We start from the raw sequence: 25,824 nt of genomic DNA on the forward strand, positions 1-25,824 counted from the left end.
GCATTTAATTCATCTTTCATCAGTCTATTAGAGTAGACCGAGGTCAAGGGGGACACGTCATCAGTTTGAAAATATAGCAGGGCATCTCAAATATTCACCAAAACAGGTTAAGTAACCATTTTTTGGACCAAAATAGTTAAGTAACCATTTTCATAGGGAAATTTAAAAAGCAGGTTAATGCAAAAAACTTGAGATGGAATGGGATGGGAAAAAGATAATATTAGCTTACAGAATCTAAAAGTCGCTCTGAAAAGCAATATCTGCTCTTTCATTCTTTTTAAGGTAAGGTACATTTTGAATAATATAAAATAGAATAAAATTTGTGATCCCAAAAGCGCAACATCGTCTGGGAGGAAATTCGTCACTTGATGATGGCAGGTTTATTGGAACGTATTTTGGGTCTGCTCCCATGAACACTCTTTGGCATATCAGTCGTTAATGCATACATCTTCACTGCAAATAATTCCTCGGGAAATCCTTTCTGATCCTGAAATAACATCAAAACAATAGCCATAAATGAAATTATAATGGGTTCTTGGGGTATTCTCCAGAAAGGCCTTGGTTTATGTGATTATAATTGTGCATTTTGTGGTCCCAACAAATGTAGATCCTCCAAGACGGATTTTCACGTGAGGGCGGGAAAATCCTAATGTCATTCCCTCGTGATTATCCTTTTCCCCCAAACTAAAAAACAACTCTTGCTTTCACATTTTCCCAAGTATAATCATACAGTGGCAACGATTTTCTCATGAAATCTATTTTCTCAGGATTGATTTTCCAGAGAAAACATCTTCTCTACAACCACAGAGAACCTAAGAGTTCATTTAGTATTAAATAAATGAAGAAACTGAAGGTGAGAGCTAAGTAATTATCTGAACCAAAATTTTTAAAACATACATTAAAAGAAGAATATAATGCTGAACCAGTTATTAGAACATGTTTTTTTGCCTACAGAATGTCAAAACCAAACATGCGAGCAATAAATAATCTGAACAAACAAACCTTTGACTTGTAGAGATACAATCCGCATCGATTGAAGAGCTCCTTGAAGTATAAATCAGACCTGGTGATGCTACGATCTTCCTTATCCAAAACAAATCCTGTAAACCAGTCATCCTATTAGCTCAAAATAGTTCAGCCTGTCCCCCAGTTTGTTTGCTATTTTACTTTTTAATTTTTCAGAAGTTTCCATCGGAGCAATTCAGCCAGTAGTGAAAGTGAGACAAAGCCAATACAAACTGGTAGTCTTTGTAGGCTATCAACCGATATAAAAATAATGTTGAATATATGTTTGACTTAAAGTAGTAATAAATGCAAAGAAAGTTGTTGAATTGATGTGTTATGTAAATAATCTTCCAGACACCAATAGATGGCAAAAGGGAGGAGGCTCCATAAAATTCGCTTGGAGGCTCTAAAGGGAAAACCCCATTGCAGCTAACCAGACAAACACTGATACCTTGGAAGGTACCATAGCTCCCCCCCGCCCCCCAAATGAAAGTTGTAAGGGAAAAGGGGACCACTATCAGCAACCCGGCTCCATACATGGACCGGACCAAGAAAATTCCATCCTTCAATCCCTCCCAAAGCCTACGATCCTCTACCTTTGTATCAACTGGAATTGTTAAAATTCCACCTGAATCCAAGGTCCCACGCCCTATCCATACCAATACCAACCAAAAAGGAGTCGATTGATCCTTCTTGGTGGACACGGCATACAAATCAGGTAATGACTCCATAAGAGAAACCTCCCCACACCATCTATTCTCCCAAAATCGAACCTTGTTTCCTTTCCCCACCTCGAACTTCACCTTCTTTCGAAATAAAGGAAGTCTCCCAAGAATACCCTTCCACAACCCACACCCATGAGCTTAGCCTACCCACTTTTCCACCCAAACTTCTGATACACCACATTTCTCCACAGACTTTCTTCCTCCTCACCGAATCTCCAAAGCCATTTCTCCAACAACGCCAAATTCAGAGGCAAAGCTTCTAAAGCCCAAATCCCCTCAACTCATGGGCAAGAAAATCTTCTTCCAACTTATCATGTGAACTTCCTTCTATCCTCCCTATCATGCCAAAAAAAGTCTCGACAAATCTTGTCTAGTCTTTGCTCCACACTAAACAGAAAAGCAAATAAGGAAAGGTAATAAATAGGAATGTTGGCCAAGATACTCTTGATCAAAGTCCAGTCCCCTCCTCCCCCCGCCCCCAACAATTCCTTTTGAAAGATCTTGAGCCTTCCAAGTGCTAAACCTTTTTCCCATTCTTCCTAGAGAATAAAATTGGATCCCAAGAATCCGCCCCAAGAGGGAGACCCAAATACGAAGAAGGCAAAACTCCCACTTTGAAACAAAACAAAACGGCCAACTGTGACACCGAATAGCCCAAGAACACCGAAGTATCGTTTGCAAAGTGGAGGTGAAAAATTAGGTGGTTCTGACTACCTGCTCTAAAACCTGACAAGTTACAATTCGCCACAGCTATGGAGTTTGGACAACATTCTAATCAGGGCTTCCATAACCATCAAAAACAGATAAGGCAACAACAGATCTCCTCGCCTCAAACCCCTTGAGCTTTTGAAATAACTTTTAGGCGAACCATTAAACAGAACAGAGAATGAAGGAGTAGAAACACACCTCATAATCCAAAAGACCCAATTCTCACCGAACCCCATCCTCCTCAAGAGATATTCAAGGCAGGACCAACTAACATGGTCATAAGCTTTTTCCACAATCAATCTTGCAAACAAGTCTTGGTTTCTTTTGCTATCCAATATCTGGTGACCTGCAACAAAAGCCCCTCAAGAGGGACTAATGATAGAATATCTGGCGCCTGCAACGAAAGCCCCTTAGGAGGGACTAATGATAGAATGTATCACCTCCTTCAACCTTGATGCTAATATTTTGGACAAGATCTTATACACCAAGCCCACAAGACTGATCAGCCTCAAGTCTGCAATATCCTCCGCTCCTTCTATCTTAGGGATCAGTGTTACAAAGGTGCAATTCAACCCATGGTCCAAAAAGCCCTCCCGAAAAACTCCTCTAAAACCACCAAAAGATCAGACTTAATTACCTCCCAACACACCTTGAAGAATGCCATGGAGAAACCATCGAGGGCAAGAGCTTTATCGTCCTCGTATACCACTCACTAAAGATCAAACTTCCTCCTCAAAAGGCTTCTCTAACCAATTTTGTTGCACATCTGAAATACTTTTGAAGTGCAAATTATCAAACACCGGCCGTGCCCAAAACCTCTAAGTATAGAGATCAATGTAAAAATCAACTACCCTTGCCGCCACCTCATCATCACCCACTCTCCACTCCCCCCGCACCTTTAATCTTGAGATGTAGCTTACCCTACAATGATAACTCGCCATCCGAAGAAAGGACCTCGTTTTGTTATCCCCCTCCTTAAGCTACTTTGCCCTCAACTTTTACTTCCAAGAGATCTCATTCATTGCCCCTACCTTCTGAAAGTTAGCTCTTAAATCTACCCTTTTAGCCCCCCGTCAACATCCAAACTCCCCAATTCCTCTTTTCTGTCAAGGCTTTCAATCTCTCCCACGAGTGCTTTTAGCTTAGCATCCACATACCCAAAATATATATTATTTATGTAGGCAACTAAAAATTAGAGTTCTATCAGTCAATTTAAACTAGAAATTTGGTAACATGTGGTGGCTACCTTAATTCAATATTAATTATTTTATATTTACATTATTTATTTAAATATTTGATGCATGTGAGACTTACACCTTATGCCATGAGGCATAAGCCAAATAAGCGCTTTGCTTCACATCTCAGCGTTTGAAAACATTGTTTTCATTTGCGCATGTGTAATAAAAACATTATGGATTCACAGAGTGGGGGAAAACGCCGCAAATTTCCAAGGCTTACACACTACTGAAATTGAATCAAATTTCTCTCTACCAAAATATGAGTTTCCAAGCCTAAAAACATCAATGAATTACATACAAGGGAAAAACACCATAGATTTCCATCCCAACAAAAATTCAATCAAATGTCTCTCTCAACTAACAAATGAGTTGTTGCATCCCAAGGGAATTAACTAACCAGACACGTACAAAAACTGTGAAGAATGGCATGTCCGATAGTGTGAGCAAAAGCACCATGAAGTTAATGAATGGTAATGACATTCTATTCTAAAGAAGGGAACACATTTAGAAATGAACATAAATAATTTGGAATAAAGCAAGAAAAAGAAACTGATTTCTTGTGGGAAAGAAGGGATTAAATAGGCAGTTTTGGAAAGTCATTGAAATTACTACTCTGAAGGAGTCCACGTTACTTTTTATGAAGTTCCATGTTTATTCAAAATAGAGGAGATATTAGGAGTTGCAAGTCTTTATCCAATGGTAAGACTACAAAGTAGACAAAATAGATGATAGAACGTAGAGATTTTATATGTAGAATTCTAAAATTAGGGTCACATATACCTTGGAAGGCCATCTTTGTTAATTTTCCTGATTTATTTGATGTTATCAAACGTAATTGTCTTGGAACAATTTCCTCTTACTATAGTTGAATTTCTCCTTCTCCGCTAGTTCTTGTAAGGCTTGGGAAAAACTATTAGCAAGATTCTTGCTCTATGGTAGCATTTGAGAACACGATTAAGACCTGTTTCCCAACACCCAAAAGTACTTCCTATGTCAAAATGAGCATTTGGTGAGCAGGATTCCAGCTTCCCACAAAAGCAAGCCAAAAAAAAAGAAACAACTCAAGCCCATTTATGGCCCTACGTCTGCACAAAACAGATTCGTTTGTCAACATAAAAAATTGTCCTCTTTTTACAAGATTCCAAAACAGCCCCTGTAAAAACCCTCATTTTGCTATTGCATCCCTCATTTCTCACAATTTTACAAGTACCCTTAAAATTCTTTAGCTGATGAATTTTCAACTTTTTATCCTCCCCTTTATTTATTTTTTTTAAATCCAAAGTTACCTAAAATGCATCATTCTCTCAATTGTTATTTCAGTCTCTTTCAGCTCTTTGTGAAAGTAGCCTTGTCTATCTTTCTGTGTATATAAATACACATTTATCATGTCTCTCTTATTCTCATTCATACACAATCTAGAGTACAAAATCTATTATTCTTGACAAAAAGATCAGCCCTGCTACTAGACCCCAAAAAGAAATTCTGGGCATGGTTACAAAACTTCCAATTGTGGAATCGTGATAATTAAAGTGTGAAAACCTTAACTCTCTTTTTGCAGAGAAATTTCATATTGCGCATGTTTTTTATTTTATTTTATTCCAAGTGAACATTTTTCATCGATAAAAATTGAATTAATAATATAAAATTGAGGAATAGCATTCAATATATATGTCAAACCTTGCTTTCCCAAATCATCAGCCACATGAGAGAATATAATAAACCAATCCATTGGTCCTTGAAGTGAAATCTCTATCAGATATACCTATAGAAGAATTGCTCCCGAAGTCCAGAGTCTCACCAAACCATGACTTCTGCACTTTGTTGTTGATTTACAACAGTAAATATAGACGTCAGTAGAGGTATTCTTGGTATTAGTTAGTATAATAACTAGGTTCTTCATTCTATGCCTATCCATATTAATCAATATTAACGTTGTTTTTTAAAAGGTAGGTTAGATACTTGACTCTCCCCAAAACACACTTCTCTTGTAAAAATGACACAAATGAGTCAATTTCCAACATTAATAGAAGCATAAATATATATATATATTGTTTGAACCTGACATATATACAGTTTATTCCATATTCCTAATTGATAGTAGGGTCATTCTCTTGTGTATCATGCTGCCCAAGTAGGAAAGACACCTAGTACATAGTTTTATGGTCCAGTCTGTTAATGCTTTATCTTGGGAATTTGAATCCAAGATAATTTTTCAATGATTGGGAAATAGATGATACTGCCGATCTAATCTCACATATCAATGAGACCCCCAATATTCCGTCAGATGTAGACACGTGATTGTGGATGAGAAGCCATGATTGGTCATTCTAAGCAATATATTTTATTTGGCACTGGATTCCATGTCTAACTTTTCTTTTGTTGCCTCCTTGTGTTTGGATTCCAAAATTCCTCTATGGCGGTTTCCTTTGTTTGGATAGCTTCTCATGACAAAATTCTCACAAATCACAATTGATCATTTAATCAGATGTAAAAAAGGATCATTATTGACTTTCATTCCCTTATGCAAATCATGTGGTGAATTTGATAACCATCTTCTTGTTCGTTGCTACTCACAAGAGATATATGGCCCTCTTATTTCAGCTTGTTTAGCATTTCTTGAACCTTGCCTTATTTTGCGCTAGGCCTTTTTCCAGAGCTGGAATATCTTGGCCCTTTGGACCAAGCCTTGTCTTGGTCCTCTTTGTAGGTGCCTCTAAAATGAGCACAATAAAAAGGTTTGCAAATGAAAGGAGCAAGACATCCATTAGATAGAACTAAATGACGAATCCTTTTAAGTTCTTTTAGGGGGTTGTTCGTTGAGGATTTTGTATTCGAATGGGATACGATTGCTAGGGATGATGTGTAGTTAGTATTTCGGCTGTTTGAGGCAGGTCTCAACCTCCTCGGCCTCGTACTTGTCTTACTTACTTTCTCCTTATTAAATAATTTTATCCTAAACCACGCACCCCCCCCCCCAAAATAATAATAATAATAATAATAAAATAAACAACCAGTTTGAATACTTTAATTTAATATGTAGCATAATAGGGATGCATTTTAGATATGTTGATACACATTAAAATCTTACAAACAATATAAATATAATTAAACATTGAATACAAAATATTTAAACAAAGTAAAAGTTGTATGAAAAACGTCGCCATGCATCCAACATGCAGGATATGTCCAAAACATGAGTACTAACCATTGTCCGAAACAGAAAATCTTAGAAATAGGAGGGACTTTGTTATGTAGTGTTTGATAAACAAAAAACTTTTTCATAGATGTGGAGGGGTAAAATCCTCTCCCATCTGGACCGTTCATTTGCACCATCAACACGTATCCTAAGGTGAACACGTTGCATCGTTTGAAGATAACTCTATCTTATTAGGGAAGAATCTCAATTTAAGAGAATTATTCCCATTTTAGGTAATTATTAATCTGGATAAGGGGTAATAGGGTCAATTTTAATTTAACTAGGATTAGGATTCCTTTTAAGATTTTTCTATTTAAAGGGCTAAAGGACATTGTAAAAAGGGAAGGAGAAAAAGAGGAGGAAGGGGGGAGATCGAGGAGAGGAAGTCATGTAACAGCGAGATTGATAGTGGAATGGCTCCTTGAGCCCGTAGACGTAGGCACGTATGCCGAACCACGTACAAACCCTTGTGTTCTTTTCCATGATTTTTCAATTATTTCGCGAGTTTAACAATGAAATTGTGATCAAGGTTGGTTTATCACAAAATCGGCCTCCACAATTGGTGTCGTCTGTGGGGACCAGAACAAGGGACACAACTTACACATGGTGAGGACAATGGTAAGAACAGATCAAGGAACTACGAGAAAGAGTGGTCGGGTTTCAAATCAAGAGTTGGGGGCTACCCCCAAGATGAACTCTTGTGGTATAGGGTTTTTGAACTGACTTTGCCCAGGTCAGATCACGATGGATTACTAAATTACAAGGACAAAGCCATGATCAGGGCCTGCTAATCGAAAGACGCAGAGCAAAAAAGAATAAACGAGGGATAAAGATCGAAAAAAAAGGGGGGCGCTAAGAGCAAAGGGGAAAAGGGAAGATGAGAAATGCGCATCTGAAGATTGGTCTACGGCCGATCGGAGTTATGAAATGGTTCGACAGACAGAAGGGGTGTGGGTTTGTAAACACCGGAAGATGGAAGTGAGGATATGTTTGTCATCAATTCTCGATCAAATCAGAGGGTTACCGAATCCTTGCTGAAGGAAAAGCTGTAGAATCCATGATGAGCATGGAGGTGATGGCAAGATTCACCATGGTTGAATCGTCAATTATTGATCAGATTCTTCGATTGACAAAAAAAAAAAAAGAGATCGGCAAAACCGGTTCAAGGCTCGGTAAGAGAGGAGTTCGATTAAAACCTAATTTCCTTACGGGTTCTCTTTAAGAGGGGGCTGTAGCAGTTTGTTTGGGGAGACAGCTCTCTATCCTCCTTTCATAGTTGAAATCAGGTCGAATTTTGACTAAAAAAAGAAATAAAAATAATAAATAGGATGGGGTTAAAAGGGAAGGTACATTAATGGGGGCAGCATCATGGATGAGGACAAAATGTTAGAAAGGATGTACCACAGCATGGAAGGAGCACACATAGCAAAGGTATACCATAGGAGGAGTAGGGTACACCACAAGCTTAACACTATGGGAAGGATGGAGCACACCACAGGGACATTGCCAGGTATTCTTTACCTTATACTTTACATTAAAAGGTAGTATGACAAGTTTAATTTTGTTGCATTACTTGTACATAATTTTTGGTGTGAGACCATTCTTTTTATCTTATAAGGCAAGCACACAAATAGAAAAATGAAAAGGGAGGTTAGATAGACATTGGGTTAAATTTGATGTATAGCTTACATATCAATCTTGATGTATAATTCTCTTTTTCATGTTGTAAAGGGTAACTTTAAAGGTTAAGTTTTAGTGCATAGCTTACACATCAATCTTGATGTATGGGACTTCTTGTCACCTTTGAAAAAAGGTAACCAATAGCATGCATAGTAAAGGAGTGGGAAAATAAAATGTTGTTTAGATGTGTGGGCTATGTATCAATTTTATGTAAATAATATCCACATCTTAGAATGTGGATAGATGTAAAAAAAGATAAGAGGACAAACCATTGCACAGAGCCAATTAATTGCACGACTTAGTTCACACCCATAATACGGGTCCTATGTGACCCAATTTGTTGTTTAAATCAACTCGGCATAAAACTAACGTGGAGGCTAATGTTCGAGGGTTCAGTTCGGGCCCGTAAAATGCATCCCATATGATCCAATTTGCTTTGTTTGGATGGCCCGACAAAATGAAAACTAGGGAACTAATTTTTATGCCCAACTCGATCGAGTCTAGGGACTCAACTAAGTAAAACGATTCAATTTATTACTTGATTTCTACTCCGTTGTGAAATATTTGAGGGCCTTACTTTAAACCCGATCAATAGGGTAAAACAGTTAATTTGTACTTGGGGGCCCGATCCAAACATAATTTTAGGGATCCATCGAGTTAAATGGTACACTAGGGGGCTCAATGTAAACCCAGACAGTAAGGTAAAACAGTTAATTTATACATGGGGGCTCGATCCAAGTATAACTAGTTAGGAACTTGGACTCGGTATTACTTAAGAAGGTATTATAACTAGGATTTTAATAAGTAAAGGAGTATACTTCAGTTTCTAGTAGGACAGAGGGGTTTTAAATTATGATTTATCGAGGCATAGGGATTCTACTTTGAATATTCTTAATTGAGTTAATGAAGATGGTTATCTTTTTGTTCATTTACGAGTATTGAAAAATAACTTAATTCATTAAGGGAATTGAGCCCTATTACTATAGGTTGAACATAATTAAAATGACAAGGTAGCTCGATTCATTGAGGGAACCAGGCCCTATTCTTAAAGTCAAATAGGTTCAAGAAGGTTAAAACTCAGTTTGTTAAGGGAACCGAGCCCTACTCTTGAGGTTGAGTAGGTTCAAGGAGGTTAAGTCTCGGTTCATTAAGGGAACCAAGCCCTACACGTGAGGTTGAGTAGGTTTAAAAAAGTTCAAGCTCAATTCATTGAGGGAACCAAACTTTACTCTAAAGGTCTGGTGGGTTCAATAAACCGAGCCCTACTCTTGAGGTTGGGTAGGTTGAAGAAGGTTAAGTCTCTGTTCATTGAGGAAACCGAACCCTACTCTTAAAATTGAGTAGGTTCAAGAAAGTTTAAGTCTTTAAGTTCGGTTCATCAAGGGAACCGAACCTCATTCTATTGGTTGAACATGGTTAAAATGATTAAGGTGGCTAAGGTCAGTGAGAGAATATAGTCATGTTTTGATGAAAGAACAAAGCTAGAATCGATAAGTAAGGGAGTTCAATTCAAGGTAGGAAATTGAACTCTACTCTTGAGGTTGAGTTTTAGGCTTGGCTCATCGAGGGAATCCGACATCGTTGTTAGTTGGTTGGTTGTACATAAAATGGAACCCAACATCTTTATTGGTCGGTCAACACATAAAAAATACTCGGTTTCTCCCAAGGAATCAGGCTCAACCCCCAGGTTGGTCAGTTTATTAGACAGAAAATCTTAAATCATTATGGGATCCAAATCTAACTCATACGGAAGAAGATAAGCTTGAGAGTTTAAGAATCACATTAGTTCGAAAATCAAGGATGGTGCTCTTCAGGAAGAATTGTCAGAAACTATAAAATTCTCGAAGGCAGATCTCAGTACATCAATCTCCACCTTCGAAAGGAGGCTATTGTGGAGGGATAAAATCCTCTCCCATTTGGACTGTTCATTCACACCATCAACACACATCCCGAGACTAACACGTGGCATCATTTGAAAAGGACTTTATCTTTTTAGGAAAGAATCTCAATTTAAGAAGATTCTTCCCCTTTTATATAATTATTAATTGGGATAAGGGGTAATAGGATCAATTTTAATTTAACTAGAACTAGGATTCTTTTTAGGATTTTTCTATTTAAAGGGTCAGTGGCCATTGTAAAGGGGGAGGGAGAAAAAGAGGAGAAAGGGGGAGACTTAGGAGAGGAGGTCATGCAACCGCGTAAAAATCGTGAGATTTATAGTGGAATGGCTCCCCGAGCCCGTGAACGTAAGTACGTTTACCGAACCACGTAAAAATCCTCCTGTTCTTTTTCATCCCTTTTCAATTTTTTTGCGAGTTTAATAATGAAATCGGGATCGAGGCCGATTTGTCAAAAAATCAACTTCCACAATAGGTATGGATGGCATGTAAACACTGCATGTATTAAGGTTATGAGCAAACTATCATATTCTGCTTAGAGAACATCAAATAGAATATAGTCAAACACTTAAGATATGCTCTCTTTTTTAAGTGCATTTAACACCACATGCTAGCTTTAGATTCACATACAAAATCAGGATATCTTTTTTACTATTGTGAAAGTGTAAGTTTTTCACGAAAATAAAAAGATCTAATTGGCAAAAAAAAAATGATAGAGGGAGAGAGTTTTTTACCAGATTTTGCAATGTTCTCCTTCAAGACAAAAATCCCATTAGGTTTGAGGCCAGCCTGAGGAGTGACACGTTAATTAGCACCAAAATGGAACAAGAAAGTGAAATGCTAGTGAGAGATTTTTTTAAATTTTTTATTTTCTTAACTAGGACTGTTTTGAGAGTCAAGAAAATTAACATGAAGTACAAAATGAAAAGGAGATACAGATCACCCTAAGAAACCCTAGGACACCCCATCCCCAATCAACAAACAATACCATCTAAAGACAAGTTCCTCAAAATGCAAATGTTTGTATTCCTTGAACAACTTGGATCAAGTAAGATAGAGGCTTTAATACGAAGGAAAATTGCATGAACACTAGAAGAAAAAAAAAACCAAGATGTCAAGTGCAATTAAGAAAATCCAAGTTGCATTTAAGATGACTTGATTTTCAATTAAGATTCCCATTTTTATTGTCTCCGCCCCTAGACGATGTTCAGAGATCCAATTTGGGATCAAGATCAGTTCCTTCTTTTGGCCAAGCAAATCCTCTTTAGCTAAACCGAATCCAGTGGTATTACTTTCAAAATCCTAAAATTCAAGTCAAATGTCAACCCAAACGTTTTGAGACTTTAATAAAACCATGTTGTTTCTGTAAATCTTGTTATTTAGATAAGACTCATATTTGAATCTTACGATTCGGATACAAACAAAGAAGATATTTTTAGTGTGTGTTCGTACCGATCAAACAAATTTGAATCATGTATTTTTACTGTGCTTCTAAACAAACAACAGAATATTTTAACAAGGTTTCGTATGTAAATTTTGAAACTTTTTTAAGCACTTCAACTATTTTTAACTTTTTAACCCACTGGTACAAGCAATTGGGATGCTCTGAACTAAGAACTCCTATTCTTATATGATTCTTTTACTCATGTGGAGACAGATTCCAATAAACCCAATACGGTGCTCAGCCATTTGATTTATAATTTTAATTTTTTATTAGTGTAAGAAACTTGTTATTTTCTATTATTAAAAATGAAATGAACCTGAACAGAGGACTCACATTTTACTTTCCAGGCTTCATGCCATCAGCCTTTTGGAACATTTAAGAATTCATTTAACCATAGCCAGTCACACCCCCCCCCCCCCCCCCTCCTTTTTTTTTTGAAAGGCAGCTTCATGAAAACCTAAATGCTCATTGCCCCAGCCATTATCCAGAGTCCATCACTTACTTCTTTAATGTTTCAAAATTCATTTCAGTGAAAAAAACAAATATATTCACATTTCTTTTACCTTTGCTCGCTTAAAGAAGGATACGAAATCATCATCTGCAAGCTGCCCAATACACCACTGCACCCATATAACATCATATCTTCCTTCTTCTGGAGTGAACTCCTACAAGTTCAACTAAAAACGTTGAAATGGAAACATCCATCAAGGTGTGTAACTTAAATGAGGGATACTTGAATAGTATGAGAAGATCTATAACAATTTTGTAAGAAGATTGTGAGTGCATACATCATTCAAAGTTTTCATCTTGGAGTCAGATCATTGACTCGAATGACCTGTATGATCCAGACCCAAGCCCAAGAGGAGCAAATAGAGCATTATATTTTTATGAGTTTTTTGCAACACATAACAATGAACATAACCGAAGTCATCCAAGGCAACCAGAGACGAGCCCAATCTAAGGTGATACAACTAAGCCACAAAACTCAACCGGAGACCAATCAAGCCAGCCCATGTGAATTGTGATCCAAAGTTGGACCCTCTTCCAGTCCCAGCCAAACAAGGAGGACTTGAACAAGACTTCAAAACAATCGAGTGTGGGTGAGGGTTCAGATGTGCTTATTTGAGTGCGTACATGTATTCATCCCAATAAACAAAAGGTCAAATTACCTGAAGAGGGACACAATAAAAATTGGCAGCCTTGTGATTAGTTGAGACCGTACCATGCTCAGGAATCAAGTTTTCGCGGGCAGCCTCCAGAAAATGTGAAACTGGTTCGACAAGATCAACCTGAATTCATAGCACATTAGCATAAAGTAGCCAAAGAGAATATTTTATATTAAACAGGGAATGATAAAGAAATTTTACAGTAGGATTAACAGGAAATAGGAATGAAAATTTTCCTTGTGGCACCGCTGTAATACAAAAGGTTTTTGTCTTGGGAGAAAGTATGCGTTTTTCAGAAGACAATAATCGTTTTTAAATTCTTTGCAATTATTTCTGCCAGAATTACAATTGATTCATGAAGCGCGTTGACCCCAGTTGCATGGATTCTCCCAAAATGGGGTGAAGTAAATGAGTTTGTTGCTTATTAGATTGTGATTTCATGGCTTTGATGAGACCAACGTTTTAAAAACTGTGGAAGTGAGGCCTGTTTGAGGCTTTTTGCCTCTGGAAAGCAAGATGTAGGCTCCAAGGCAATGTGATGCCTAAGCCTCAAATTAAAAATAAAAATCCATAACATATATATTGATCGGGATTCATAGACTCATGAAAAGGCACCCATATGTTCACTAAAAATCCCCACTGTGTAAATTCAAAATCCAGTGGTCGAGATTTATTTTAGAGAGCCATGATGTATTCTCAGGATACATCTTACATCCCGACAGTTATATTTTGTATTTACACAGTTGAGTGGTGAGTGAACATGAGTTCCTTTTCACAGTTATACATACGTACGTATGTATGTATGTAGATAAGTATGTATCGTAGGAGTACAGAAAGAAATAAGTTAGAAACTCTTCCTTTTGATGATTTTCCGGAACAATAAAATACCCAAATGCATGATACTAATCAATGCTACTAGATGTTGAGGTGTGAGGCCAAGCATTCGACTGGCCTATGCTTTGAGGCACAAGCCTCACTCACATGCATAGAATTTAAATAAATAACATAACATAACAAATATAAATAATTAATATCACATAATTGAAAGTTTAGGGTAGGTACCATAAATTTTTGAATATCAAGTTTCAAATCCATATGATTGAATTTCAAGTCTTACACCCCTACATTAATAAAATATTGCAATTTTAAATTTCAGTAAAAAATAAATATGTTTATATTTGAATAATTGAAAGTTTCTAGCAAATAAATAATTTATATTTATTGCAAAAGTATAAGTAAATATTATTTTTTTTCAATTACTTTCCTAGGGTAATACTAAACACTAAAAAAATTATTTATAAATCAAATCAATTCAACAATTTCCTTCGCATATATTATGAATCAAATAAATAATTATGTTGCATGCCAACGGTAATAAATAAATAAAAGAAAATTAGAATAATATGAGGAAGAAAATTGAAAATATTATATTATTCAATAAAAACAGATTTAAAATATGGTCAATCTATAGATTTAAAAAACATAAACAAGTAGAAAAATTAACTTGAGGTGCAGACCTTGGCCAAAAGGTGATCGGTTCAGTCATGCCTCAGCCACGTTTCACATAGAGGCATACACCTTTGGGGCACCTCTCGGTCTGAAGTGTATAACCCTGTTGCTTTTACATTTCTCTCCTACTTAGGGATTTTTTATTGAGCCTCACAACCTGAGACACGTCTCAAGGCATAAGTCTCATGCACCTTTAAAGACACTAATATTAATGAAGTAAAAAATATGATTGTCATCATTTGAAGACCCTAGACTTGTTCCAATAACATATTTCTTAGTAATTAACTAGAATTCAACAATAAATCCGCTCATAGAGAAGTCAAGGACCAACACGAAAGGTCTTCCTTCAGACTGGATGACCAGCGAATTTTGAATATGGAGATGGAGTGGACAAGCTAAAGCCTAAAAGAAATGGCCAACATATGGTGCATTGTGATGTGTGATGGACGATAGCAAAATAGAAAGTCAATCATCAATTTTAGTGTGTATTGTGAAAAAATCATGATCTTTCACAAATTGATTGATGTATCTAAGATAGACTAGACAAAAGAGCACTTCCTCAATTTGAAGAAACTGTTGGTTGATGTGGTGAGCAAGTAAAACATTGTTTGTATTGTGATGGACATCAGTCATAAGAGCAACACAAAGGGAACTGATGTTGAGAACAGCACATTTGCATTGGATAACTGGTGGCGTGCATCCCATTGACTTGGTTATTTTATAGATTCCATTGATTTGATTTTGCAAGACATTGGAAATCAAGATTTGTAAAAGATACCATTAAAAGACCTATCCAATTCCTCATTGCATCATATATGATGAATTCATGATATACAAATAATTGGACACGATCACTAGATGAAATATGCATAGTGAGCCAAACCAATCAATTAAATTGGATGCATTCCCTAATTCAAAGGAAATTCAAATGACTGAAAACAAACTAGCAATTCTTACCTCATTAAAATATCTTAATAGAAGATTTTTTGTGACCCTTCCTATCCCAGAACCGCAATCTGTAGAAGTTCCAGTATCCATAAGATCTCATAAGCCCATGTAAAATTATCAAACAGCTTTGTTTGATAATCATTAAGCACATTCTTCCACTGAAATTGAAACTAATGAAAACATAGAAGAAAACATTTAGCACTGGACATCTTCAACCCAGAGAAATAAGAAAAAATAGTTCAGAACCAACAAGTTTCACCGGATGAAAACTAAACTGAATTGGATGAAAGTATCACAATGAGCTCAAATTATTTCAGAAAAAATAAAAATAAAAACAAAAACAAACAAACATGGAACCATATTTTATACCTATCATCGAATAAAGCATTCCTCCAGTTGAACCATATGAAACCATTATCCTTTTTTTTATAAGTATAAATTTATTAAGAAGAGAAAAGATACAAACGGCAGTCAAGATGACCAACCAAAAAGAAACAAAAGCGACTAACTAACAATCAAAGTGTCCCATCTAAAAATAAAATCCTCAAACAAAACTCCCCTAAAGTCGGGATACAACTTGCACCAAAAAAATAGCAACCCAAGAATGTTAAGCACAATGTCTTCTTTCTCCTTGAAGAGTCTCTTGTTCCTTTCCAACCATACCCCCATGTTAAGCAAAAGGAAGGAACCTCCACAGAATTATCATCATCATTATTATTTGATGCGGATATCAAAGATCATGGGCCTTTTCCAATGAGTCATTAGTTAAATTTAATGTTTTATTTAGTTTTATGTTTAGGAAGGTCTATTTTAGTGATTATTATTAATATTTGGGTTTATTTTTTATGTTTTCTTAATCCATGGTCATAGTATAGATGTTTGGGTTGTCTTTCTAGTATAGATGTTTAGGGTTTTGAGTCTTCTATAATAGTTTTTTTTTTTTTTTTTATCAATAGTCTTCTATAATATTATTCCAGATTTTTATTATTATAAGTGATTGAATAAAATTTACAGATGTTTCCGAAGATTGGATGTGTGGTATGAAGTCATGACTCTTCGTGGTGTGATTCAGAGGTAATAATCATTTATCTCCATCTTCTCCCTCTTCTTAATCTTCTTCTCTATCCTCCTTTCTTGATTTTTTTTTAATATAACCTGCTGTCCAGAAATTTACAGCCACCATTTTCTAAGCCAAACCCCTTCTAAACTCTAATTCCATCATCAAGAAATCTTAGCTCACCTTCCTACCTCACCAAATTTGACCCTATACCAACCCTTTAACCATATTACAATATATTTGTAATTGCAAAACTTTATGTTTAGCCTTTTAACATATAGCCAATTGGGATTGTGGAAACATCAACAATATTCAATCAAACCCTTTGAGCCTAGAACACATTCTTGAAACCCTTGATTGGGCTTTAAAAAACCTTCACAGGTATTAGATTGAGACATTAAGTTAGTTTAGAAATCACATCTTCCTCAGGATCCCTCATTTTAATATTTGGGAGTAGCCCCGTAGGATTGTAACTTTGCCTAAGAATCATTTTTAATTACTTATTAGAATTTTTTTAATAATCTTTGGCATAATTAATTTGTTTCATAAATTTTATTGTTTTTTTTTTTTGATCAGCAAGTTGGGGTCGAAGGGACACCACCCTTTTATTAAATATGCTAACAAAGATAGTTACAAGAAAGATCATCCAGAATAATTCTCTCTAGCTCTTGAGGGATAAAACTAACATCCTCAATTACAAAAAACTCACGGTCATAACTACCCATTTTTGCTAAAAAATCTGTTGCACGATTTGTTTCTCTCAAGAAGAATTTCAAACTGACAGTCTTAAAAGCTGTTTGGAGTTGCTGAATTTCTTAATTCTTCATATTTCCATCCAACTTCAATTTCATCATTGATGCAGTTGATGGAGTAGAGCGAGTCCAAGCTAACTATCACTCTTACAAAGTTTCTTTTAAGTGCATAAACTAGTGATTCACATATTGCCAACAGCTCAATACGTATTATGTCATCCTCATTGCTACCTGACCAACCCGCAAGCTCAAATCCTCCATTGTCATTCCTTCCAATGAACCCAAACCCCCCTCCTACTGATGAACAAGCACCACCAGTGTTAATTTTGACAAAGCCTTCTATGGGGCATTTCCAAAACAACAATTTCTGCACTACTTTCTTTTTTGAAACTAAAAAATTCCAATTTGAGAAGAAAGCTACAGAACTTCCCCCAAAGGTTTCTAGAATCTCCACACCATCAAAAGTAGCTTTGATTAATTCCTTAACTTACTTCAAAATCAGTTTTTTTTTGGCAAGTAAACACCTTCAAAAACTCTATTATTTTTTTCTCGCGAAGAAAAGTAAATAGTTGCACAAAAACTTACACAAAGCATATGTAAAATCTCCTTATGTGGGAATCGAATACCTTTAATCATTTGTAGCTCCTCTTTCACCCTTTCAATACCCATCTGAATGATACCAAAATTTCTGAGACAAGTTTTCCAAACCCAACTTGTATACATACAACCAAAGAATAAATGAACATTTGTTTCAGCTTGGTTAAGCATAAAGAGCATCGTGATACAAATTACATTCCCCTCTTCTATAGTAGTTAACTTCCTTTTCACTGTTAACCAAGTTATGAACGAGTGTCTTGGTATTTTGCGTTTGCTCCATATAATTTCCTCCAACGTAACTTGGTTAATAGCACCCAACATAACCTCATAAGCTGATTTTGAAGAAAATCTGCCATTTGCGTTGAGACTCCAAACTATTCTATCATCAAACATTCCCTTAGGAATCGGTAGAGACTTTACAAGCTCTACCACATTAGTCATATGATCATTATATGGTTTGGGTAAAGTCCACACTCTACCCTCCAAAAAGTCTTTAATCTTGGCCTCCCCATTACTATCAAAAAAAAATTGATAATATGGTTCCCAAACCTTGAGATCAAACTTTCCCCCTCTATCCAAGGGTCCCCCACCACATTAAGGTATTCTCATCATTCCCAACCAAAATTTTGGTATTTTTAACAATGAACTCCGTTGCTTTCAAAATTCCTTTCCAATCCCATGAAGCATTTTGTGGTGCTTGACACGTCCATATATCATTAGTACCAACATATCGCAGCCTCATCCACTTTGCCCATAATGATTTATTTTCTAGCATGTTCCAAAAAAGTTTTGCCATTCCCATTTTATTTGCTTCCCACAAACTTCGAATACCAAGACCCCCAGAACTTATGGGTTTGCAAACATTCTTCCATTGAACAAGGTGAAAAGATATTTGAAGGGAAGGACCACTCCATAAGAAGTTATTCAACTTTTCTAAGGACACTACAAGGAATGTTAAAAGAGACTAACCAATAAATATGGAAACAACATAGAACCGATTTAATTAATTCCAATCGGCAAGCTTATGAAAGAAACATGGATTTCAAACCTTCCACTCCCTTAGCCGCTCGATCAAGAAGAGGTTGACACAACAAATGTGTAAGACGGGATGGAAAAAGAGGTAGACCAAGATAACAAATTGGAAGGTCCCCTTTACAAAACCCAAGTGTATTCAAGGCTAAGATCTGATCAACACATGAATTACTAAAGAAAATATGGCCTTTTTCATCATGCACTTGATGATTGGACATACTATGAAAAAGATCTAACGTTTTTCTGATATTCACTAAAGAGTCTTTCTCATTTTGAGAAAATAACATAACATCATCTGCAAAGATCAAATGAGAAATTCCTTGTACACCAAATACCTTAGGAACGTGAATGACATTACCCTCAACTTGTTGATGAATCATAGAAAAAAATGCTTCAATCCTCTTTCACTCTTGAAGAGGATGACCCATTTATAAGGACCGGAAATCTAGTCGTGGATACACATTCCATAATTAAATTGATCCATTCCCTAGGACAACTCATTTGAGAAAGAACGGATTCAAGAAAAGACCAACTGACACAATCATACGCTTTATGGATATCAATTTTTGCACAAAGACACTTGGGGCCATTAGGTAAGTGGAAATTATTGATCATTTCATGGGCAAGAATGATGTTATCTTGTATTCTCCTCCCTTTAATGAAAGCTGATTGAAAAGGACTAATGACAGAAAGGAGACACAGAAAGTCTATTGGCCAAAAAATTTGAGATTATTTTATAAAAGAAGTTGAATAGAGCTATAGGTCTGAATTTCTTAAGTTTCTTGGCATTCTCTTCTTTGGGAATTAAACAAATGAGAGTGGCATTCATTTTTTTAACATTTTTCCATGCTTGAAAAATCCAACACCGCCTCATATACATAAGATCCGACTATATCCGGTAGGCAGTAAAAAATTCCATGCTGAAACCATCGGGACCCAAGGCTTTATTTCTAGGAGCATTGAAGACTACAGATTTTATCTCCTCCTTTGAAACAGGATTTAATAAAATCTGTTTATGCTCTGAAGAGAATATAGAAATAGAAGAAAAATTACAACTTACAGTGATTGGATTATCCTTTCTGAAAATGCCTATAAAAAACTCAACCACTCAATCACCAATGCTAGTTTCATCTTCAAGAACCTCTCCCTGGCTATTAACAAGATCCATGATACCATTCTTGGCAATATTAGAACTTGGAGTTACGATCGCCTTATTTTAACCTTTGAATTCATGATTTCTGTCTGTAGTTTTTCTTCAGTCTCCAACTCTTGATTATACACAGATGTTGCTTCTCTTTCCTTGGCCGCTAACCTATCATCAAGGGGGTTCATCTGAATATACTTTGTATTTCAAAAAGGGCATTCTTGGCTTGATCTTTTCTTATATTTATGTTTCCAAAATCTTCCCTATTCCACGATCTGAGAGCATTTTTTACCGCCTTCAGTCTACAAGCCACCCGAAACATTGGATTTCCAATAACCCGGTACTCCATGCCTGAGTTACAATCTCCCTTACCCCTAGTGCTCTATCCAGAAGGTAAAATATTTAAGTACTTTTGGATAGCCACCATTAGTTACTGTCGAAAAATTAAATCTGATAAGAGCATGATCAGACACACCATGAGGCAGACAATTAAAACTCATGATAGGGAATTTCATCAACCACTCCGAGTTAGTTAATGCTCTGTCAAGTCTAGACAGAATTCTTCTAGAACCCGAGGATTTATTAGACCAAGAAAACCAATCGTCTACAGTTTTCAAATCATGAAGTCCAATGGAATTTACGCATGCATTAGGATCCCACATTGAACTAGTTAAAGTTGGTATCCCTCCCAGCTTTTCTTCCTGGTACCAAACTGCGTTAAAATCCCCCAGAATTTTCCAAGGATCCAAAGATGAAATAACTTGTAGATCCCTCCATAAGTCCCTTTTTCTCAAATTCTCAGTATAGACAAAAGAAATTTCGCACTCCATCCCATCTCTTAGCCTCTTCACATGACAATGAATAAGTTGGCTAGATTCGAAAATTTTGGTGACAATAAATTTTAAAGGGTTCCAGCCTAACCAAATTTTACCAAAGTAATGAGAAGTATAGTTATCAATAAAATTCCAACCTCTCTTCAATTTTTTTTGAAACTTCCTTGAGTTATGGAACTCAACCTTAGTTTCACAAAATCCCATAATCTCTACTTTTTCCTCCCACATAAAATCTTGGATGCTCTTCTCTTATTCATGCTATTGAAGACCCTCACATTCCACATAACGACCGACATATACAACTCAATTCTGTATTTTTCCCCTCTCCGAGGTTACCCTACGATCTGGTTGATCTAGTAACAATCTCCTAAGGAACGTCTTTTTTAGAATTCTTTTTCTCTCCTTTTTTTATTTTTACCTGATTTTTTAGGAGCACTAGAAATCGCATTTTCAGAACCACCCTTGCTGAATTGTGTTTCAGGAACAGAGTCAGACTCATTCGAACTCTCAACCATATCCTGATCCACCTCTTGCTCCGAACCCATCTCACTTGAATTACCTACTAAATCGGATTCCAAAGCTTGAAAAGGATTCTCAATCCTCATAGGCTGCACAAATAACACAACTTCCAAACCATCTAACAAGTTCTCCCCATGAATTTAGACTTTTTTCCATTCTCTAGTTACTAAATTGCCCTCAACAGATACATTTTTACCATGAGATCTTCCTTTAACCACTTCCCAATCCTTTTCATTGCATATGATCTTGCAACTTAAGAGGAGTATGTTTAAAGGTCTCTTCAACCGAATGGATTCCATTAGATTCAATCCCAACAAATGTGACTATTTGTTTAGCCACATCGTCCCTTCTTTTCTCTCCATTATTTATCACGCCAGATGCCACCTAGATTTCCTGATTCACCACGTCACTTCCCTCTCTGTTGTGCAAAATCGAAGGTCCCTGATTTGTTGGTCTCACCTCTATTGCACATTGGGTTAAATTCTAATTTTCTTTTACTTCTTTATTAACTCTAGGCGCCCATTGTTGAACATTTTTTTTACCCTTCTCATTCCTCGAACATTGGTCCTTACCATGATCAAATATTGAACATATCTGACATAGTTAGGTTTCCATTCAAAAATAATTCGTTGAATAGACTTCCTACCATCATTCCTTTCCAAGAGAATAGAATCTTAGAATTAACATTAGTATCAATTTCTACACAAATTGGCGCAAAATCCAGTCGAGATCTATTCGAAGTTGCCTCATCCATGTGTAATGGGATCCCAACTACACTACCAATTTTTCCTAAGCATTTAGGAAACCAAAATTGTAGGGGAGAGTGGGGGAAACGAATCCACATAGGGATTTTGGACATCATCTCACGGACTGGTTTAACATTGATTGTCCATTTCCTCAATATCAAAGGTCTTCCACCGATACTCCAAATAGCTAAATTCAGAACCATGTTATAATCCTCTTTTAGATTAAATTTAAACAGGAAAAAGCCTTCTAGAAGCGAAAGCACGTCCATCTAACCTTTCAATTTCCACAGTCTATTTACTACTATTTTTAGACCATAGAAATATGGAAGTTTACCCAACACATAGCCCACCAGAGAATTCTCCTAACGAGAGGCTTCAAATCTAATCAAATCCTCTGGTATCTTCACAAACGAAGAATCTATCAACTCTGGAAAAAACTCTAAATCCCTGTTTGAAGATGTATCGCCTCCTTTAAATAGATTTTTCCATGATTAACCCGAAGAAGTAGCCACCATAAAAATGAAGAAGAAATTTTTTAGAGAACACAAGTGAAAAGAAAGAAGAAAGAATGAGGAAATAGACGATCCTCCACACCCCTTCTTGAAACCGTTCCCTTCATAGTTAGGGAGGGCAGTCCCCCAAGGGCTATGAAGTTCACAGATACCAGTATTGAGTATTGAGCCACCCCAAGCAGCCTCAAAGTCTTTCTCTCTCTAGAATGAAAACCCAGAGCTTCTCTCTAAAAAAATCTTTAAAATATTTTTACAAAATACAATTACCAAAAAAAGGGAAACTAAATGTGAATCTTGTCGTTCTTTGTCGGTAGCTTCAAATGCATCAATTTGATAACTTTGACTTTGAGAATCACCTTTGAGTTCATCTTAGGTTAAGTTTCATTGTCCTACATCATCATCATTCTTCTTGTTATTATTATCATCATCATCATCGAAGTTAAAAAGTTTATCGTGCCAAAAATGAGGACAAAAACAATTGAAGGAAGTCTAAGAGTGCAAAGGACACCCCACCCCACCCCAACGGAAGAACTAAGATACATAAAAGAAGCAACAAAGGAAAAACCACAATACCACAATACAACCATATCTATCTAAAAAAATCTTAAAAGAAGCCTAGCATTCGAAAATTTCTTGAGAGGCGCTTGCAACTAGCTAATTGACATACAAGTGTAAGCTCACTCGGTTAGTGATTACAGAATTCATCCAGGCAAAGTACAATACTCCCTTGGCATTCACTTAATGTATATAGGAATCATGAGACATACCCTTGAGCATTGCTTTTACCATTGTATAGGTAAACATCAACATAACATAACAAGCGGGATCAAACTCATGATGCAGTTGGAGCAGGCACTGTCTTGCATTCTCTCTTCAACGGAATTGTCATCATTTCCCTTCTCTAACAACCACTTGAGATCCACTAGTCATAGATTCAATTTCTTTAGGGGTGACGACTGCCAGTAAAGGTCAACTAGTACGAATTCAAGAATGACTGTCAGCATTCCCTAAGAAGGTTGTTTGCATTGTCTGTTTATGCCACAAGTGTCAAAGCTCCATTTGCAGTTAGTGTCAGAACAGTCGGCCAAGTTACGAGAGCATGAGAATCACTTTATATGTCTATGCAATGCCATGAACAATGGTGTCCAAGGTTGTGGAACTTCTTCAACTTTTTGCCTTGTATATTGGTAGTTTCCAAACTGCCGGTGCTATCATGCGACAATTGTATTGAGTTAAATGAGGTGACTCACGATTTCCACTTAAACCAAGTTAACAATTGTTTGGTCATCATTGCACCAAAAGGGGGCGAAGAACAATAGCAATATGTAGTAAAGAGTGAGATGAACCTAAGAAATACACCTAGAGAAATCTCTTGTTAAGCATTGATTCTCTAAAAATTTTCTCTTCTAAGTGATCGTGCAGAAAACAAAATTAGCATTAAATTTAAAAACAGTGCCCCCCTGCGTGCACAAAACTGAAAACCTTTAACTTCCTTTTTTTTATATTTCTTGTAAAAGAAATGAAGATTTTGAGTTGGAAATGTGTGGGGAAACTCATCTTAAAGCTTTTATCACAACTTATTAAATGAAATGAGAGCTCTTAAACTCGATTTTACATGATTACTACAACATTTTAATGCAAGTATGTTAATGGCAGAAATGTAAAGAAAAAGAGTTAGAATGAATATGGAGGACTAATAGCTGTTCCTAACAAAATAAGTGAGGATGGAGAATCTACTAGGTTAAATACAGTCCGATAAAAAAAATCCCAAGTGATGAACTTCAATGGAGAAAATGAGCTTGATTTAATTCAATGAAAGTGATTTTTCATGATTTGATCGAACCGCATAGATTCTACCACAATAAATAAAAAAATAAAAATAGGTATAATAGTATTTTAGTAATTTAAATTCTTTTAAGGCATTTTAAATAAGTCAAAATCTTACAGTTACTTCACTATCAGTCAATGACACTGACTTTTGGTCAAGCGGTAGACCCTATCTTGCATTTTGTGGAAGGGTATCCCTAATTTCTCCCATTTAATAAGAGGTTTCACCTTTTTTATTATAAATGATTTCAAGCTTTCCTATATTTTAAAACTAATAGATATTACACATTAACTTCCATAAGTTTCCATCTAAATTATGTATTCGACTATAAAATGTACCATCTCTCCTAGAAGTTTTTACTTGTAAAGAAGATGAATTTTAATTTATGAAAAGTTATTAATTGTAAAGAGATGAATTTTAATTTATGAAAAATTACTATAAAACCCTAAACTCTAAAAAGATAGACAAACCCATATGAGAAAGAGAGAGAGAGAGTACCAAGAGCTACGAGATGCCGAGTGATAGAACCATCAGAAGCTAGACGATCAGACAAAAGGGTTTTGAGGAAAGCTTCGCTACCCTTGATATCAACCTCATTAACATGCCCATATCCACCCAATACTCCATCTACAGATGCTTCAACACCCTACATTTTAACCAATAACAAACTTAGGGTTTTAGGGTTTTTTTTTTTTTTTTTTTTTTTTTAAGAGGGAAAAAAAAAACTTACTTCCCAATATCCAACGCCGCTCTCGTACCATTCAGTCTTCTTTTGGCTATCTCCATCTCCGATCTCTTCTCTCCACATCTCCTCTGCGTTTTTGAATTGTCGGCCGTCGGAGTCTGACCCACCGACCTCCATCTGACCCAATCTCTCTGCTCTCACTCGTTGAGTCCAAATGCGCGGTCTCGAATGTACAAAAAATAACGAAAATGATTTTTGAAGAATAGGAGACGAAGAGAGTGTCAAAGGGCTAATCCCACTTCTACTTAAATTACCAGTTTTATCCATATCTCACTTTGCCAATTCGTGATCCAACCCATGTTTCAATTCTCGGTTTGGCATCTCGTGTCGTGCACATGAATTTTAAACTCGGTATCTCGTCCCGCCTCGTTCAGCTCTGATACCGAGTCGTCTTAGACGAGTTTTCCGATATGTTTGAGACGTCTCGTAAGATAAATCAAAAAATTACAAGTGAGTCATAAAACTCGGTCAAAAAAATGACTTTGTGAGTTGATCTCGTTCAGCTCTGATATCAATACGTCTCGGTCTCGGACGAGTTTAAA

At 36.3% G+C, this 25,824-nt stretch overlaps 1 protein-coding gene across 1 annotated transcript; it reads right to left on the reverse strand.

Annotated features, from left to right (window-relative positions):
• Nucleotides 1-201: 201 nt before the first annotated feature.
• LOC147388140 (alpha amino-terminal protein methyltransferase) lies at nt 202-25,561 on the reverse strand. The gene is made up of 8 exons (XM_086419990.1): nt 25,268-25,561; nt 25,036-25,183; nt 15,527-15,585; nt 13,064-13,183; nt 12,458-12,559; nt 11,185-11,239; nt 1,003-1,100; nt 202-487 (listed from the first exon to the last, which is right to left on the reverse strand). The coding sequence occupies exons 1-8, from the start codon at nt 25,547-25,549 to the stop codon at nt 362-364; spliced, it is 990 nt and encodes a 329-aa protein (XP_086276116.1). The 5' UTR covers nt 25,550-25,561; the 3' UTR covers nt 202-361.
• Between the last annotated feature and the right edge of the window lie 263 nt (nt 25,562-25,824).

Source organism: Akebia trifoliata, chromosome 13 (assembly GCF_017979445.1).
Source record: "Akebia trifoliata isolate Shusen 1 chromosome 13, ASM1797944v1, whole genome shotgun sequence".
Lineage (NCBI taxonomy): Eukaryota > Viridiplantae > Streptophyta > Magnoliopsida > Ranunculales > Lardizabalaceae > Akebia > Akebia trifoliata.

Coding starts and splice junctions, on each gene's coding strand:
- LOC147388140 (XM_086419990.1), bottom strand. CDS start 25,549: ATGGATAAAACTGGTAATTTAAGTAGAAGTGGGATTAGCCCTTTGACA. Junction 12,560..13,063: donor TTTATTGTGTCCCTCTTCAG/GTAATTTGACCT, acceptor TTGAACTTGTAG/GAGTTCACTCCAGAAGAAGG. Junction 488..1,002: donor TGTATCTCTACAAGTCAAAG/GTTTGTTTGTTC, acceptor ATGTTATTTCAG/GATCAGAAAGGATTTCCCGA.